Here is a 19,984-nt window from a genome sequence, read left to right on the forward strand (position 1 = left end):
AAAAGGAAGTATTTCCTGTTTATGATACTATGCTATTGCATCAAAAACAATCACTGGCAAACATGTTCTACATTGACAGAAAGAGGAACTTTAATTTTATTTATCTGGAAGTTTAACGAACAAAACTAGTAGTCCATAATCTATTCAAAATGCAGCCTAAGGGTAAATTTTCACACTGCACTTCCACTAGACAAGAAAGTCTTTGACAAGGATGTCTTTTATGGGACATAGTTCTCTTGCCAGTAGAAACTTAAGTCTCCATGCAGACATGATCAAAAGGATTATTAACCTTTGATGGACAGAAAATAAAATGAAAAGCATCCTTTCTTTCTCCTGAAAATTGAATTATATACTAACTCTTGACAATGTAAATATAGTCTGAATAAATATCTGCTCCTCTATTGTAAGTTGGGACTTCTTTTTCCTTGTAAATGTCAATTTCAAAGGGGCGAGAAACTGATCTCATGATTTCTAAATCTGTACTAAACAGTTAGTAAATTAAGTATGTGAGGTAAAAAAGAATATTGTGTTATATATTTGGCATACTTATCCCTCTTTTTTGCACAGGTAGGTAGCCGTGTTGGTCTGCCGTAGTCAAAACAAAACAAAAAATTCCTTCCAGTAGAACCTTAGAGACCAACTAAGTTAGTTATTGGTATGAGCTTTCGTGTACATGCACACTTCTTCAGATACCTCTTTTTTTGCACTTATTTTAAAAGATTGTAGTTGGCAGAAGTAAAGGTCACTTGAAAATCAACATGAGATTAACCAGAGATTCTCTGTGTTGCTATTCATTAGCTGAAGTGAGTTGAGTGGGCTAAAAGAACATAAAAGCAGGCTTCTTATGTAATCAACTTCCAATTTCAAAATGTAAACTCACTTTGCATTTCCAGCCATTTGTTGGTACAGAGTCCATAACTGGTTGTAAACAAAAAGTATGATACCCTTTGTCACATGTATCACACACAAGCATCTTGTTGTCTTCTCCAGAATGCCTAGGAAAGAGGTTAGCAGGTTAAGCTTGCTGGATAGGAAGGAAAATACTTTAAAAAACAAAATAGCACTTTGCAGCAAGGTAGCTAAGCACTAAACAGTAAAGCACCAACTATAAAATAAGTTAGATGATCCAATGCTGAAGCCTGAAGTCACACCTAATAATATAGAGCCAATAGTTCAGTTTCATTACTTGACTCTATAAAATGTCATGCTACTCCACCAGTGCAACATTTCAAATCATAATTATGCACTCACAAATATTAAAAACAAATACTAGAAAGCGAGAATTAAAAAGTCTAACAACTCTTAATTGTTATGGAAGTAATGAAATACCAATCAAAGCCTTGCCATATATGCTAAAGTTGCTGCAGATAATGTGAGAAGTAAATGATACAGGGGAAGTTAGTAGGTGGGAGAGGCCTTTTCTTTGCACTAGTCTCAATACCCTCCTTGAAACCAACTCAACTAGGACTTCCGGGTTGGCGCCATCGCCGAATGGCGGACTCCCTCCGAGCTCCGGAGGGAGTCTGCTCGGCAGGGGCTGGGTCCTACCGCGCCGGCGACGCGGGGACCCTTAAAAACCACGGGCACGGAGTCCGTGGACATGGATTACTCGGCTTGCACCATTAGCGCCCTCCCGACTCGTGAAGGAGCCTTTTTAAAGGCTTCGGATCGGGTGCCGGGGAGCGGCGTGGTGCTTTGAGTCTTCTGCTTTCCCTGCCGAGCGCAGCCGCATGCCATTCGACGGAGAGCGCTGACTTCTTCCATTGAAAATTTGGACTATTAACAACAACCCGTGAGTAATTGGGAAACCGGGTTCAAAATTTCGGATTTGGCACGAGCGGGGGCGATTTAAAAAGGAAGTCAATCCCCCCCCCTACTGTAAGCATTCCAAAACAAGGACTGGGTAACCAAGGTCCAAAGGGAAGTATACTCCTGATAAAAATCATTAATTTCACGATGGGAAATTATAAGAACTGTGCTGGAGGAGAAGAGTGGAGGGTGAGAAGAAAAATGCAACCCCCCCCTGGGAACCGGGGCGATTCGCAGAGCCTGGTGAAGAGAGACGGAGACTTTGACAGCTGTCAAAGTAGCTGTCAAAGCTGGAGAATATAAAGAGGACTTTGTTATGAGGACTTTGCTGGTTAATTTTGTTACAATTTGCTATAATATGGATATAAACTGTTGGAAAATAAGCAACAATTTGACTTTTGGATTAGAGGATACAAAGTTATTACAATCCCCCTAGAGGGGTTTCGGGACATTACAAGAACGGTCGTAAGTGGAAAAATACTCTGGGATTCGCACAGGACTTGTTATCTTCTGGGAAAGCTGCAAAACTGAAATAGTATTTTGTCTACAGAGGTATTTACATTAAAGGAGACAATAGAATTTTCTATTGAAGAAAGGAAGGGACTGGACGTAAGTTTTTGTTCCTGAATAACAAACCTCTGTAGAGATACCAGATTTCTGAATTAGAAAGTTTTAGCAGCTGAACAGGACAAGAAACCTGAGAAAGTGAGGAATAAGAAGAACAAAGGACTGATTACGACACGGAAAGAACAACGGGAGGAGTGGTAAAGATCAAGGAAATTAAAGGCCTTTGTTAGATTGGACACTTGAAGTTAAATATTATTAAAATTAATAAATTAAAAGAAAACCGGCAAGATGGAATCGGGGAGAAATCTGGTTATGAATTGAGACTTCCAAGCTGATAATGTATAGACTGATGGACATGGGGAATTCAAACCGGGGAAGGGGGGGGGGGAGATTTGGAATCCAAAGGCTGTGTAACCATCTTTTGAATTTTTCTATATCTCTTATTTTCTAGTTCTTTACATAACTTACGCATGTCATTTTATTTTGATTGGACGTGTTTAAAAAAAGGGAATTCGTGGAAGGAACTGGGGTGGATCTTGGGGAAAATCTTTTTTCTTTTCTTGTTAATGATGTGGGACGGTGGTAAGATTTGTACAATTCAATTTGGATAGTGGGTTAAACAAATTAAGCTTCAAATTGGGAGTGAGAGCTTGTAGAACCAAATTAAGGAAAGGGGAATACAGTCGGGGGGGAGTCCCAGAAAGTAGGCAATGAAAGTAAGGTTTTTAAATATCTTTTTTTCTTCTTCTTTTTTCTTTGTATTTCTATATTTTTGGAAACTTTAATAAATATGATTTAAAAAAAAAAAAAGAAACCAACTCAACTAGGGCTCTGTTGTGCCGTGCTTTGGGCCAGTAAACAAACAGAATCCACAATCCATTGTGGGTCTCCAGCACCAAGAGCAAATATTCCTAATGGAAAGTTTTCTCCACTCTTCACTCAAGAATGAAGAAGCCATATCAACATTTTGGTAAGCAAATCATGTTTGGTTATGGAAATCAGGGACCATTCCCATAAACCTGTCCAAGTGCTTATCTTCAAGTTCCACAGAGGAAGAAAAGGAGGAGGTAACAGCCTTTAGTTAAATTCTCTTACACCTTTTATAACCATGGTCAATACATTAAAACAGATTTCCATGTCTGCCTCACCTCTCAATTTCTGCCTCAGAGAGCACCCTCTCCCATTTTAAATAATACAATTTTATGGGAATTTCCTCTTCCAACTACCAAAGCACCTTGTCTCCATTATCAGGCTCTGGTGACTACAGAACTGTCACAGGACGGGACTGAGTTTCACAACTCCCTGCAGTTCTAAACACAATAAAATCACAGTCTACTTTTGCTTACTTGCAGTTCTGGCACACTTTGCAATCGGGACACTGCCAACCTGCCCGTTTTATAGGTGTCACTTGTATATCCAGGCACATTCCATGGTAATGCTGGCCACAGGTTGTACAAAAAAGCTGATCTAAGAGGTCGCCAGGGCTATCACACACTGCACAGTTTGCTTCTTCCTTTGCTGTAAATTAACAGATGAATTTTGCATCATTTTAGAAGGAGTCGTCATAAAGCTTTACATTATATAAATATTTTTATCCCGTTATTCCAATGCTACATAAGAATTAAATAAGCTGGCAAAATACAACTGAAGAATATATAAGAAATCAGACGTTTAAGTGCATATGAAAGCAGACTGTGCATAATGACACTTTGCACAGCAAACTGCTTCACACAGGTTACATCCTTTAAAAATGAAACTAGTATTGGAAAATTTGTCCTCCAATACTTTTAAAAGACAAGCAGCTTAGTGGGAACAATTATTTACTAATATATTAAGAGCGATGATTACAAAGTGGGTGGGTGAGCAGCCACAAGTAAGCCAATGGTAGGCAGCCTGGCTTCCTTCCCTTGTTTCTCATGAGTTTGTTTGAAGAGCTACAGATTGGGAAAGGAGGGAAATGGATTTCCTGCCACTTTCCTGACTGTAACCCTTCACCTTACTCAGAGCAGCTAGAATTAAAGACTGGAAGTTGGGAAAGGCTGGGACATAACTCTCTTCCCCAATTCCCTTTTATTATAGTTGAATAAAAGGTAAGCAATAAAGAATTGATCTGGATCCAGTAACAAAAAAAGGAATTTTGTACTGATCATCAACAGGTATGAACTGAAGCTTTAGCTCACTACTGCTACTTACATCTTTGTGGGGCCTGGTCAATGTGGTCTGGGCAAAGAAGGGAAAAATTATTAAAGTCCTGAAAAGTGCCTGCTCCAGCAGCACATGGATAATGGTACATCTGGGTGCATTTCTCTTCACAGCATTTGATAGTGGCTCCAAGGTGCTTGCAATATGCACATCGCTGAAAAACAAAGCATGCACCTATTTAGTATTGTGGTTAAAATCAATCCCACTAGGCAGAAGGTTCACAGGAGTATAGCATTTTTCTGTGTGCTATGAGTTTTTCAATACTTCCTAGGTTTATTCTCACAATCTTCATGTGAGTTATGCTAGGAAAACATAGTGACTTAGTCCAAGTCATCCAGTAGACCTCAGAGCTTACTGGAGATTGGGATTTGTATTTCCTGTTCACAAACCAATAATCCATTTACTGTAGGCACACTGAAATACACACCTCTAGTGGTTTTGGTTTTGCACAATGAACAATCCACTCAGAGGGCCAGACTATGCACAAACAGTGGAGTTTTCAGACTGAAGGTATTCCAGTACAATTTATCCAACACAATATATTTTTCAGTCCCTTTCATTATCCCAGCCATAACTTTTAAGAAAAAATTCACAGCATGGAATTCAAAACAAAATAGTGTATGGTGATTCATAAATTAATTTATTACAGCAAACCATTAAATAAATTATTCACTTCATCTATACTAATTGTTTTAGACATACAGGTGAAACTCAAAAAATTAGAATATCGTGGAAAAGTTCATTTATTTCAGTAATTCAACTTAAAAGGTGAAACTAATATATGAGATAGTCTCATGACATGCAAAGCGAGATATGTCAAGCCTTTATTTGTTATAATTGTGATGATCATGGTGTACAGCTGATGAAAACCCCAAATTAACAATCTCAGAAAATTAGAATATTAAATGAAATCAGCAAAACAAGAATTGCAAATAGAGCAATATTGGACCTCTGAGAAGTAGAAGCATGCATATGTACTCAGTACTTGGTTTGGGCCCCTTTTGCATCAATTACTGCCTCAATGCAGCCTGGCATGGATGCTATCAGCCTGTGGCACTGCTGAGGTGTTATGGAAGACCAGGATGCTTCGATAGCAGCCTTCAGCTCTTCTGCATTGCTCGGTCTCATGTCTCTCATCTTTCTCTTGGCAATGCTCCATAGATTCTCTATGGGGTTCAGGTTAGGCGAGTTTGCTGGCCAATCAAGCACAGTAATCCCATGGGCACTGAACCAGGTTTTGGTACTTTTGGGCAGCGTGGGCAGGTGCCAAAGTCCTGCTGGAAAATGAGGTCAGCATCCCCATAAAGCTCGTCTGTGGAAGGAAGCATGAAGTGCTCCAAAATCTCCTGGTAGACGGCTGCATTGACCCTGGACTTAATGAAGCACAGTGGACCAACACCAGCTGATGACACGGCTCCTCAAATCAACACAGACTGCAGAAACTTCACACTGGACTTCAAGCATCTGGCATTGTGTGCCTCCCCATTCTTCCTCCAGACTCTGGGACCTTGGTTTCCAAATGAGATGCAAAAGCTGCTCTCATCAGAAAAGAGATTTGGGGAACCATGTCATCAGCTGGTGTTGGTCCACTGTGCTTCATTGAGTCCAGGGTCAACTCTGGCACCTGCCCACACCGCCAAAAGTACCAAAACCTGTACCAAAACAACATTCTAAATACACACAAATCAGTCATAAATGATGAACACAGTAAACGTTTTAAAGATACTCATAGCAAGTAATTCAAATTACAGATATTACATGTAACTGCCACCATAGCCCAGGACAAATGAGCCCAGGTCTTCACTTGCCCTAAAAAAATAAAAATATAGGGAGGTGCCAAACTGTTCTCCCTTATCAGGGAGTTTCACAACATCAGTGCAACGATAAAGAACGCCTTGCTGTAAGCCCTCACTGTTGTAACTTCCTGAAAATACAGGATCCAAAACAAAGTCATCCTATCCAGCTTCAGTGGCTGGTGTGGAATATGCAGAAGGTCATCATCATCATCATCCTTTTTATTCGACCGTCAGTCAGAAAAAAGTACATTTTATCAATACACAGTTAAAAACATCCAGGAAGATTTTAAAACTTAGCCAACACTAAAATGGGCTAAACAGATAGCCCCATATCAATACAGTCAATTATAGTCTTGCGACGCTTAAAAGCTAAGAAGAGAAATTTGGCCACCAAGGAAGGTATAGCTCTAGTGGCGTTATTCAGCAAGTGTAAAACCTGGTTTTCTCCGGGTAGGGAGCTGAATTGACATAGGAGTGGGTCTATAAAATTTTGTCTAAGCTCTGCATTAGAAGGGCAAGTCAAGAGAATGTGTTCGGTGGACTCAACCACCCCCATGGCACAATGACAAGTTCTCTGGGCGTATGGTACTCCCCTGTACCTTCCCCACAATATCGCAGAGTCAAGGACATTTAATCTAGCCGCTGTAAAAAGTCTACGGTATTCCACATAGTGGATTTCTGCAAGGTAGGGGGCTGGTATGGTCCGATAAATCTGGTCCCCTAGGAACATCCCTGGTTTTACCTGGGCTATGTCCTCTTGTCTGGCAATGTCACTCAGTCTCCGGGAGATCACAGCTCTAGCTTGATTGTACGTCATAGACTCGAAGTAAAGGAGAGACAATCCGCAGGATTGAACCTCATTAATGACCTCCCTTTCCCACGATGATTGGAAATCGTCCCTCAATATCAAGGGGGCAATACTATGCAGAAGGTACTTCTCCAGGGATGCAGGGATATAGGAATTTAAATTTAACCTAGCACAGAAGGATAATCTAGCATTGAACTTCTACTGCTGTAAGATTATTCCTTAGGAATTGAGGATAGATACTGTCAGTCACAGCAATCAAGTAAGAATAGCAGCCTTTAAAAATAAGCAGTCCATTAACTGATGCTGTGGTCCCAGACCAGAAATTCTCATACTGTATACAGATTCCAAAATCAGCACTTCATCCCCTATACACCAAGGAGGTACCCTTTGTTAGGTAGCTTCAAATGACTGGACCATCGACTCCTTGGAGTATTAGTAAAGACCAAATAAATCCCCATAGCTTGAAACCTTGTTACCTAGAAGAAGTCAACAGCTGCATAAAAAAGCACTGACCCATTAACTGTCCAGATACAGCACTCAGTGTGGGGGCATTAACTTTACTATCTAGACCAGACATTTTAAATTTTACATATCAAATTATTTCAATTGTAGTGATAATTCAAGAGATGCTTTGCATAGGGACTATTATATTTCCATCTTCCATTAAATCATCTTTTTTTTTTTCACTATTGGGCATACGCAAATGAAGTGAGGAAATAATTAACAGATTGAATAATATGAAATAGACTGCAGAATTCAGGTCTTTTCCTCCATGGGATTTCTACTGTCTGCAACAACAGCATGCCTAGGCACACTGCAGGACCAAGTCTAATTAGTGAAAAGCAAAAGCAAATTGGAATACAGTACACAGATAAACTGAGCAACACACATTACAGATTGCTATAAAGTGCTGCAGCTAACAACATGGTATAATTTAAAATTCAACATACACATGTTAAAAAGCTTTGGCAGTTCCTTAGGTCAGTGTCAAGACAGCCTCCTCCATTTGCCTCAGCTGCAGGAGTGCTAACCGTGGTCCTGAACCTACTGAACTCTGAATTAGCACCTTGATCCTTGTCCAGGGTCCTGACCTTGCCTTAGATCCTGGCCAATTCTGAAGCTCTGGGCCATCAACTCCTCTCACAAGGGATAGGGATAGTTGGGAGAGAAGGAAGCACATTTCCTTGCAACCCTGGTGACATTCACACATAAGGCAAAAGCAGGAAGTAACCTTCAGGGAGGTGCTGCCATTTCCTGTACCTCTCTATTAACCTCAGTTCAAGGCTTCCTGCTTTAATGGCAGACCATTGTCTCTCAATGTGCCAATGGCTTCTGAAAAGCTTATACCCTAATCTCCCATAAGCAGAATTCTCTCCACAATTGAAGACTGAAATGGTGCCACTTTTTAAGTTACTCATATACTCTGAGTATGTCTCCTTAGGAAGGTCAACTTCAGTCTGGAAATCACTACTTCATAACTCAATTAAAATACCTTGCCATTTTGCTGAATTCTTCATATAATCACTATAATGTATCAAGCTTTACTATGTTCAGCCACTGACATCCAACCTGTACATATCAACAATTTGTCTAGTATGTTATAGTGCAGTTAAACTGCGTAGAAATATATTTATTTTAAAAAATGTTTATATCACAGCTTTTTTTAAAAGAGGGGTTCAGAGTGGCTAATAAAAAAATACCATTAAATTAAAATACAACAAAACACTCTAAAGATAGAATAAAACACATGAAATCATTACTATAAAAGAGAAACATAAGCCAGGGAAAAAAAACTTAACTATTGTATCAAAAGCCCTTCAGCTAAAGTTCACCAATAACCAAATATTTTCCTAAAAGGAAGGTTTTCTGTGATAGAAGACCAACAAGACAGGAGCAAAACAGATTACTCTGGGCAGGGAATTCCAAAGTCTAGGGACAGCCACTGAAAATATTCCAGTGAAAATAAAATTGATATTATTGATATTATCTGTTACACTTCCATTTAAAATGCTGTAGGGGTCCATATTCAATATGCATCATATTCAAATACAACTGCACTGTGGATATTGGAATTTTTTACCCCAAACTTCCAACATATATGGTTTCCATTATTTTAAAAAAACGCACACAGCCAATTTAAAAGGAGTTCCTATTTTTAAAAAGTACAATAATTACAAACACATATAACTTTTCTAACCTACTTACTTATTTGTCTGACAGTCTTTTAACTCCATTGGGCAATCAAGTTAGCAGCACTGACCCCCTCAACTTCACACTGCTTTCTCCTCAAGTTATCAGCCAAATTTTACGCAAGTGGACTGCATAAAATTAGATTTTCAGAAATGAGAACAATCTGGACAAACTTGAGAAACAGTGAAAAATGCCTCACACGTGTTGATTTACAATATTATGCAGAGAAACAGAGGAGGGTGGGAAATGAAAGGCATTGAAGTGAAACCTTACAACACATGGTAAAAAACCATGTCGGCAATTAGAAGCATTTGGAAACTTAGCAAGAAAACCACTTTTATAAACAATGTGGTTTATGAAATCTGAATAAGAAAAAAAAACCTAAGGAAATCAGCATTTGTTTAAACATACACAAGTGATAAAGCACTCAGAAGTAGTAAATCCCCACAGGGAAGTTTTACAACAGCTGCTGACTGGAAGGCTTATTTTTTCCCCTGCAGCAGAAGCACTGTTTTGCTACAAACGAGACTAGAAGTTATGATCCAAGGAGCTCAAGTATGTTGTTATTGTAACTCTGCCTGACCTTTAACAAAGAAGAGTTCAAACAGCACACAATTAAAATGTTTTTAAAGGTGTGTTACATAAAAGCTACCACTGCAATTCTGAAGCACAGAAATATTTCATAAGGACATTTTTTGAAGGGAAAAAAATCAGGAAATGTCAAAGCACACTGCACAACTGACTGAATGGAATTTAAAGCAGCTGCAGGTAGGGCATTTGAGATTGGCTAAAGATGCCTCTTAGCAGACACCTTTATTCTGCAGAACAAAACTTTGTTTTGCATGATCAAGAAAGCAAGCTCTCAGAACAAGCAGTTTTCCATGGTTAGTACAGAACTAACAGTTTTGACATGTTATTTGTCTTGGATAAATATTCTGCTTAGTGCTGCTGAACTAACTAGAAAATTAAGACCCAGCACCCATATCTTCCATATAGCTAACAATGGCCTATTTTCTCCCATATCTTTCTTTCAGTTTCTTCCTGGTTTCCTGGCTGTTTCACACATTTTGTTCCAGCCATGCATTCTATCTTTCCTTCTACTTAGAATCATATAATTGTGGAGCTGGAGGTGACCCCAAGGGTCATCTAGTCCAGCCCCCTGCAGTGCAGGAATCTCAACTAGATCATATGTGATAGATGGCCACCCAGCCTCTGCTTTAAAAAAAAAAAACCCTAAGGAAGGAGAGTCCATTCTACTATCTAACAGCTCTTACTGTCAGAATGCTCTTCCTGAGGTTTAATTGAAATCTCCTTCCTTGTAACTTGAATAAATTGGCTCAGGTCTTACCCTCCAGAGCAGGAGAAAACAAGCTTGCTCCATCTTCCATGCGACAGCCCTTTAGATATTTGATGATGGCTATCATATCTCCTCTCAGTTTGCTCTTATCCAGGTTAAACAGACCCAACTCCCTCAACCATTCCTCATAAGGCTTGGTTTCCATACCCTTTATCATCTTGGTTGCCATTTCAGCTTGTCAATATCCTTCCCAAACTGTGTGGCACAGAACTGGACACAGTACTCCAGGACTGGTCTGATCAAGGCAAAATAGAGTGGGGCTATTAATTCCCTTGAACTATACCTTTGTTGATAGAGTCTAGAATAGCATTACCTTTTTTGCTGCAACATCAGAGTGTTGACTCATGGTAACCCATAGGAATAAGTAGATACAATTCTGCCATTGCTTAATTAAATAAGTTTCCATAGATCAGTCGAGAGAACCAAAAATAGAGCAATTGTAGCCTGATTACTCTTTCCCTTTTTTCCTAGCTTTGCCATTTTCCCCAAGATGGAGGAGCTGGCGCTTCAATTTCTGTCATGAAAGAAAACGAAAAAATAAAAAAGGCACCTGAGCGAAGAAGAAACAGAGGCAGAGATCATTCTTTCTTTTTATTCCAGCTAGAACAAAGGAAAGAGCTTAAGCGGAATGTGATAGGAACTCAGGATGTCATATGATTCTTCACAATGCAAAACTTATTCATCTGATGTCATGGAAGTCCATAGTGAAAGGGAAAAGGGGTTGAGTGATCCCAAAAGAAGTTCTTAATTAGAATCATAGAATCATAGAGTTGGAAGAGACCACAAGGGCCATCGAGTCCAACCCCCTGCCAAGCAGGAAACACCATCAGAGCACTCCTGACATATGGTTGTCAAGCCTCTGCTTAAAGACCTCCAAAGAAGGAGACTCCACCACACTTCTTGGCAGCAAATTCCACTGTCGAACAGCTCTTACTGTCAGGAAGTTCTTCCTAATGTTTAGGTGGAATCTTCTTTCTTGTAGTTGGGATCCATTGCTCCGTGTCCGCTTCTCTGGAGCAGCAGAAAACAACCTTTCTCCCTCCTCTATGTGACATCCTTTTATATATTTGAACATGGCTATCATATCACCCCTTAACCTCCTCTTCTCCAGGCTAAACATGCCCAGCTCCCTTAGCCGTTCCTCATAAGGCATCGTTTCCAGGCCTTTGACCATTTTGGTTGCCCTCCTCTGGACACGTTCCAGTTTGTCAGTGTCCTTCTTGAACTGTGGTGCCCAGAACTGGACACAGTACTCCAGGTGAGGTCTGACCAGAGCAGAATACAGTGGCACTATTACTTCCCTTGATCTAGATGCTATACTCCTGTTGATGCAGCCCAGAATTGCATTGGCTTTTTTAGCTGCCGTGTCACACTGTTGGCTCATGTCAAGTTTGTGGTCAACCAAGACTCCTAGATCCTTTTCACATGTACTGCTCTCAAGCCAGGTGTCACCCATCTTGTATTTGTGCCTCTCATTTTTTTTGCCCAAGTGCAATACTTTACATTTCTCCCTGTTAAAATTCATCTTGTTTGTTTTGGCCCAGTTCTCTAATCTGTCAAGGTCGTTTTGAAGTGTGATCCTGTCCTCTGGGGTGTTAGCCACCCCTCCCAGTTTGGTGTCATCTGCAAATTTGATCAGGATGCCCTTGAGTCCATCATCCAAGTCGTTGATAAAGATGTTGAATAAGACCGGGCCCAAGACAGAATTACAAAGAGAGCTTCTGGCTGCTGGATATAACTAATACATAGCAGGTGTCTTCTAGAGAGGAAAAATTCCCTTACCTATGCCTTTGTGGTGACTTCCCTTATTCTCTATTATAAATGCCTTTCGCATACCTTTTTCCTATTCTCCAAGTCAGGACCTTAATGCTAAATTGGGTTCTCTCCAAACAGTACTGATTTGCCATAAGCCAACTCTTACAGCTAATTTGTCTATATTGCACCCATATAAAGCAATTAGACAGCAAATGTTAAAACATTATTGTAATTTTTAACCTATTAAAAGCTATGTAAAATTTAATCTGTCTGCTGCTCAGCTTGACCACATTAGTCAAACAAATTCTTCCACAGAACAGGCATACCTCAGAGATATTGCAGGTTCAGTGCCAGATCACCGCAATAAAGTATCACAATAAAGCAAGCCACACTTTTAAGTTCACACTATACTATACTGCATTATATTAAGCCGGGCCCCATTGGCTGCAGGGGCAGCAAGGGGGGAAATCCCAGCCAGCTCCACTCCCGTGGCCAGAAGAGGGGCAGTGGGGGGCCAGGCTGCACCAGCGTCCTCATAAGGAGCAATATCCACAAAGCACAACAATGTGAAGTGGAATAAAACAAGGTGTGCCTGTATATTATTTTTCTCAAGCATTTTGTTGAATTTTAGATCTACAAATGGATAAAGAAGGAGAGGACACACTGGGACTACTTTCCACACTCTCTATTATTTTTCTATTATTTTCCATTTCTTTATTTTACAACTTAAAAATTTAAATAACTTAATTGCTGCATGAGCTTTCAGCATGTATTAAGACTAGCCTTATTCAGCATTTCCTGGGGGGACTAAACACATTTGCCAACTTTCTGTATTGAATTCCACAGTACATTAAGCATGATTCTTAGCTGAAGCAATTAACTGTTAAGTAAATTGTATAGTTTTGATAAATATTTGAAAACATTGTTTCTTCAGTCCTTTAACTATGTCCCAAAACAGATGTGCACAACTGCAAATTCTATTTGCTTCCTGGTTTCTGAAGTGTAATGACATTTTTACAACCACACACGATGCCCTCACCCAGGAGTAAAACAAACCATAATAATTCTTCACCATCTGTTTCTTAATTTTGCATTCAGTTAACTTTGCATTCCAAACTAAAAATCATTTATTTCATAACACACATTGTTCAATTGGTAGAAATTATAGCTGGTAATTTTTAAGGGCTTATATCTGTAATGTTTCCATTACTCTTAATTTAAGTGCTATTAAAGCTACCATATGGAAGACCCATGTTTATGCTACCCCAAGAACCATTGCCCATTATAGCAAGAAGGTCATTTGCACTCTCTCCCAGTTTTGCCCCCCCCCCCCCCAGTATGAGACAATTGTATTTAAAAGGTATGGGGAATATTGGAATTTTTGAAGCATATTCACAAAGATGTGTTTTTAAGAAAGTTACACTGATTAAATACATCAAGATCTGCAAGCTCACATATTGTCCCAGTACAGCTTTATCTCACTTTTCCGACTAAACATAAAGCACCTAGTGTGCCTGAAGGGGTGGGGGGGGTGCTAAAGCTCCACGGTGTAACTGAAACAGAATGAACAAAACTATACAATTGTAGAAAATACCAAAATCCACAGAGGGAGAGATAATTTCAAATGCTGCCAAAGGACTTGGTAAATAAAAGGTTTTCTTTTTTAACTGGCACCTAAATAATACAGTGAGTGGCTGCCAAATGAAACTGGGGAGGTGATTTCACAGTCTAGTTGCAATCCCAGAAAAGGGTCTGCCTGCCTGTCTACCTAACTTAGCAGCAAAGAGTGTAAGCAGATGGAACAGAACATGAGCATACACACACACACACACACACACACACACAGACACAGACACAGAGTTGTATAGGAACAGGCAGTCCTTAACATACCCTAGTTCGTGGCTGGCTTTACAGGTTAAAACAGCTGTTTGAATTGTGTCTAGAGACAAACTGGCAGGTAGTGCAAGTCCTTAAGCACTGGAGAGAGATACTCTGACCTAAGAGCCCTACATAATGACCTGGTGGCTATGTTCTGTACGAGTGGAAAATTTCTGGACAGTCTTCGGAGGCAGTCCTGGACATAAGACTGCAGTACTTTAAACTTCGATGTAATCGGCTTCCGGTTCTGCTTTGCCTTAAAAGAGACAGCCCCCACAATAGTGGGAGATTGTTGGCGAAGGAAAAACAAGGATGATTGGAGGTAATTATCCTTGCACATTTCCCCCAGGGATTGGGGTGGGGTGGGGAATGGGCTTTACTTGCAGTTCATCCCAGTACCTGGCTTTGGCTCTGGCATGGAATGCAGGGGGCAGGGAGGTGCTGAGTGCAAAAGCACTTCGCCTGCTGAAAAGCCTCCAACACCGCCATTAAGAAGCAGAGGTTCTCCTGTTAATTAGAGCTTAATTAGACTAAGGTACAGGAACGTGCTAGAAGAGATGTGATCACAAACCGCAGAACAAAATCAACTGCAAGGACTTTAAGGTTTGAACTTGAGATAAGACTTCATTCAGTGCAAAAGACAGTGGGGGGAGGGCAGCCTCTGATTTCTTTATTTAAAGTTTTCTTCTCTACATTTATGATTTGGCGACCCTCCTCTGATTGTTAGTTCAAATTATATTTGTACAAGCAAGGATGGAAGAAATTGGATTATAAATATGGAATATAACATCAACTGGAACCATGGGTGTAAAAAAAGGAAAAGGGGAGGTAAGCTCTATTTTGCAAAAGGTTTACAATGGAAACTTAGAGCTGACTCTTCCCCATCCTTTATTATTTATGGAGCGAACTCAATAACGCTAAGAGGACTTGGAATTTAATTTAATTGGAAGTATAATTGTTCATATATCTTCAGTTGGAAGGAAGGATGAAAGGAGTCTGTTAACTGCCAAGGAACTGATAAGGTTCTTTACTGAGTCATCTGCAGTTCGACAGACCGCTCTTCTTCCCAGACTGAGAGGAAAAATGGTGAAAACAGGTTATTTATTGGGACAGAGTGACTTTTGCAGATAATGTTAAAGTTGCAAAACAATTAAGCATGGGACGGAGCGATGGAGAAATTTCTGGAACAATGGGATACCAGCTCCGCCCAAGGCATGATGGATAACAGCAACAACCAGGAGAATGAGAGATATAACATCTTACAAGGACAAGAAGAAACACCATGGACAGAATAATTGCCACACACAGGAAGAACAAGGATATAGTTTGAGTTCCTCACTTGTACCTTTAGAAATGATTTAATGTGTCAACACGAATAGAAGTTATTAATATTGTAGTTGTTGTATAAGGGATTATTATTATGACTGAAATGGAATGGAAATCAATAAGATTTTGGAATGCAGAAATTAACTAAATAATCAATTCATTAAATCTGGCACGTGGGGGGCCCACTTTATTGAAATTATAAAATTCAGTATTTGAACGATTGGTATTAATAATTGTATTATAAATTGGTATTGTTATAATGAGGCTATTACTGGATTGTAATTGAAAAATAAAAATCATTATCAATAAACCTTGATGTTATTAAAGCAGAGTAATTATGGCAAGATCAAGTTAATTCAGAAGAGCTCCTGCTAGCTAACCAATGAAAGGTGCTTTTAGGCTACAGATGCCACTTGAACATGCAACTGCAGATTTGGATCTAAAAAGCAAACCCAAACTGCAGATCTGATCTTTCTAGAAGGGTCAAATCCTATAGAAACAGGCTGAATATTAATTAATACAATAATTTTTGCAACCCGCCAACTTAGTCCTCATCTGGTCTAGCTTCAAGTTACTGGCTCTCGGCCAGCCCATTACTGAGTCAAGGCACCTGTTCAGAACTTTCACTACCTTACCTGGTTTAGGTAAGCAGAGCTGGGCATCGTCTACATTTCTTCCTAGGACATATTTCAGCATTAGATAGCATGGGATATGGAATCTTGCAGAACCCCAGTGCACAAATGCAATGGGCCGGGCAGAGGTTCCCTTGCAGCACCTTCTGGAATCAACTCACTAGGCAGAAAAGAACCACTGGAGCACAGGGTCCCCAAGACCTACCCTTTACTGGTGATTTCAGAAGAATCTCATATCGACTAATACTAGAAACTACTGAGAGGTGTAGTCAGCAGTGAAACCAACAACATGGGCACAGCACAACATCCTTTCCCTCAAATTTTTAAGGCATCCCCTTCTTTCTTTTGGCTGTGCAATACATTATGAATCAGGAACATGGAATGCTTATTATGTTAGATATGCCTGTGTTGATTTAACCAGGTTTTTTGCTTGAAAGGACAGAACCAACTATAACAAAAATAATAAATAAATATAGATAGATAGATAGATAGATAGATAGATAATAAGTGTGACATTTTTGTTATGCGTGTTATTTGGTATTTTTAAAATCTATGAAAAATATTGTATGATTGTATTAAAAATGATTGCCACTTTGTAGTAGCAATTAGCAATTAATACAGTTTAACATAAAATAACCAAGATAAGGTAGGTTCAATTAATTTCTAGTGGTTAACAATGATGTGAGCAAAACAAAACCACTTGCCTTCTATTTTCGAAAGGCTATGCTGCTTAATTATTTTAGGCATATGTCAGATTCCAGATACTTCAGCAGTGGTCAGCAATTTAATGCTAGGACCCATGATGAAAGGAGGTAGTAATACCACAACCTTGATTTTGTCCAATTAAAAAAGTGAAATGAAGTGGATAGAATACCAAATAACCACATAGTGCTTAATAAGGTTGACATTTTTGCAGCGGACAAAATAAATGAACTGCCAATGTTAATGCACGGAACAGGTCCAAATAAAATTAAGAGACTCTGATTATGAGGCCCTTATACTAGTATGCAACGCCCGCCTTCTAGCTTTACTTTACCTGCCACCCAAGTACTTTGACCTTTTTGTTTTTCAGATGAGTGAACACTGCTGCCATGGCCGACCTTTTCCAGAAAACGTATCCATCATAGGAGTCCAGATCTGACAGGGAGCAAACATTTTCAAGATGCCAAGGCAGTCTGATGTAATAGATGCATGAATCCACTCCAACCAATTATTTTTCTTAAAATTATAAAAATGCATCTCTTACCACAACCCACCTAATAAGAGCCTTTTAATATTCTAACAACTCAGTAACTGATTTGCTCACATGACATGAGTTCTGAGCGTATAGAAGAACTGTTCAGTGCTCACAAATCTCCAGTGAATGCTGCTGTAACTAAAAAAAAAAGAGAACAGAACCAAAGGTCTGTGTTCTTTGTGTAGGCTTCTATTGGATGCCACTATTGGAAGTATGTAGAAAAACAAAACAATATACATGAATATGGGTGCCGATTCACTGAGACGCAGGGGGGTGCAGATTCCCAGGTTTATCTTACTCAAACAGGGTAGCCAAAATGGTGCCCACAGGATGTTTTGGACTCCAAATCCCATCAGCCCCAGCTTCACGTGAATCATCAGGAATGATGGGAGCTGTAGATCAAAACATCAGAAGATACCATGCCAGTTACCTCTATACTAGAACAATGCTATCTGTATACCATTTGTGCCTCAATGACTTTGAAAGGCAAATCAACACAAAGAAGCCACTGGAAGCAGTTTATGAACAATCAGAAATATACAGTGCAGGTTTATGTGCAATTCCCTTACCATACTACACCTTCTTCTTCATTATTATAGTTATGGGTCAGTATTTATATAGGGCTTTTCCTATGCATTCAAAAGCCGTCCCATGCTTGAAACAACCCTGTAATACAGGCAACTTTGATCGCACCAATATTATACAGAGGAGGTAGTACCAAAGTGGAATAATAAAGCTTATCTATGGTTATTCAGTTCAGCCAAGGTGGGTTTTTAAAAACTCATCTCTCATATTATATTCAAATCACTTTACAACACCAGACCTATATATCCTTTCCTCCTATATAAATCTATAAGGTGCTGGAATTATTCTTTGAACCCATTTCCTTCAACTGTTCACTACTGATTGAGAAGTGACACACTGCCTACTTCCAAATCTCCTATTGTTATAACATTAAGAACTGTTTGTAACTATAAGTAATTAAGATAAAATTAGTTTCTCAGTATTTATTTGTGCATACGGCACAAATTCATGCACAGCTAGTTTTATTGCTTATCATTAATAATCAGTTTTCCCAGCTGTTGATTCCCATTTGGAATACAACAAAAGAACATGTTCTTAAATGCATCACTGAACAATATCATTGAGCACAGAAGACATAATAAATGTAAATATTAAAAGAACATATTCTAGAAGCCATATTATATGTCTTCTATATTCAAGTCACATATGGTCACCAATTATTTACAACCTAAGTAGATCGTGTCAAAAAGACGCCTAACACTCCTGTTGAAATGTAAGTCCTCACTACAAGATTGAAAAGTAGTATACTAAGGATCTGGCCAATGGCCCATCTTGCCCAGCATTCTGTTCTCACAGTGGCCAATCAGATGCTTGTGGGAAAGAAGAGAGCAGGACATGAGCACAAGTGCATACTCCCCCTCCTGTAGTTTTCAACAACTGGTATTCAGAAGCATATCTCGGGCTTGCTTAAAAGAAAATTGGTAGATGCATGCAACACCTGTGCTGAAAAGTAAACAGACTAAAAGACCACAAAGCCAGGTGAGGAAGAGCAATCTCAATCCCCTATTTCAGGGCCGTGACCTCTAGCAATTTTAAAGGAAGTGTCTGAAAAGAAAAGAAAAAGTAGTACTTTATTTTGGCCATTATTTTTTTTTAAGTGCTTCCTACTCAATTTATGCAAAAAGAAATAAAAATGCTTAAAACTCAATGATAATATGTTAATTCAGGGTACACACAGAAAACAGCTTTGCTAAGTGCTAGTGCATAAAGGAAGCGTACAGTGGAAATCCCTTCAGGAACATAAGTCCTTTTATGCATCTCTGATGGGGTCTTTCAAGCTTTTTTATTTGTATTTTTGTGGTTTCTCTGTCAGTTTCTCTCTGGATGCCCTTGTCTATTCTGTCTTTTTCCAAAGCATTTAAGCTTCCAAGCTTTCATTGTACTTCTGATCTTATTCAGCATCAAACTTTCTTTGAAATTTCTTTGTAGCAACAACCTCTCTTCCTTCATTCTAGTACCCTGACATACAAAATGTAGAGTTCAAGAAAGGGCGCTTTTCCATAGTACTGAAGTTAAGAAAAGCAAGTGAAAACTCTTACAAGACTGCCTCTGCTTTCCTACTTCATTGCCAAGAGTGCATTCACACAGAATATTTCCTACAGGACATTCTCTTGGCACTTTACTAAGAAATCAGAAGCAGCACTTCAGTGGAGGAAATAAAGCTATTTTTTCTTATTGGTGGACAATGCCAAAATATCTTAGAATGAAATGACCCCATACTGCTAGCACCTGTAAAACAAGCAAGCAAGTACATGGCTTGAATTCAACCTGGAATAACTAAAAATATTTTGTAGACTACAATGGCATGCCTGTCAGGGCAATGAATCTACAATGGTACTTCAT

General features: G+C 39.3%; 1 protein-coding gene across 12 annotated transcripts in view; it reads right to left on the minus strand.

The window, feature by feature from the left end:
- The window catches only part of KMT2C (lysine methyltransferase 2C), a 145,659-nt gene that overhangs the window by 73,281 nt on the left and 52,394 nt on the right, over positions 1-19,984 (minus strand). For all 12 annotated transcript variants that reach the window (XM_080973918.1, XM_080973924.1, XM_080973916.1 and 9 more), the window contains exons 7-9: positions 4,570-4,732; positions 3,723-3,894; positions 881-995 (exon numbers count right to left, since the gene is read on the minus strand). In XM_080973918.1, the coding sequence (XP_080830044.1) occupies positions 881-995; positions 3,723-3,894; positions 4,570-4,732 (450 nt within the window). The remainder of the gene's footprint in view (positions 1-880; positions 996-3,722; positions 3,895-4,569; positions 4,733-19,984) is intronic.

Source organism: Podarcis pityusensis (genome assembly GCF_964106645.2).
Source record: "Podarcis pityusensis genome assembly, chromosome: 12".
Taxonomy (NCBI): domain Eukaryota; kingdom Metazoa; phylum Chordata; class Lepidosauria; order Squamata; family Lacertidae; genus Podarcis; species Podarcis pityusensis.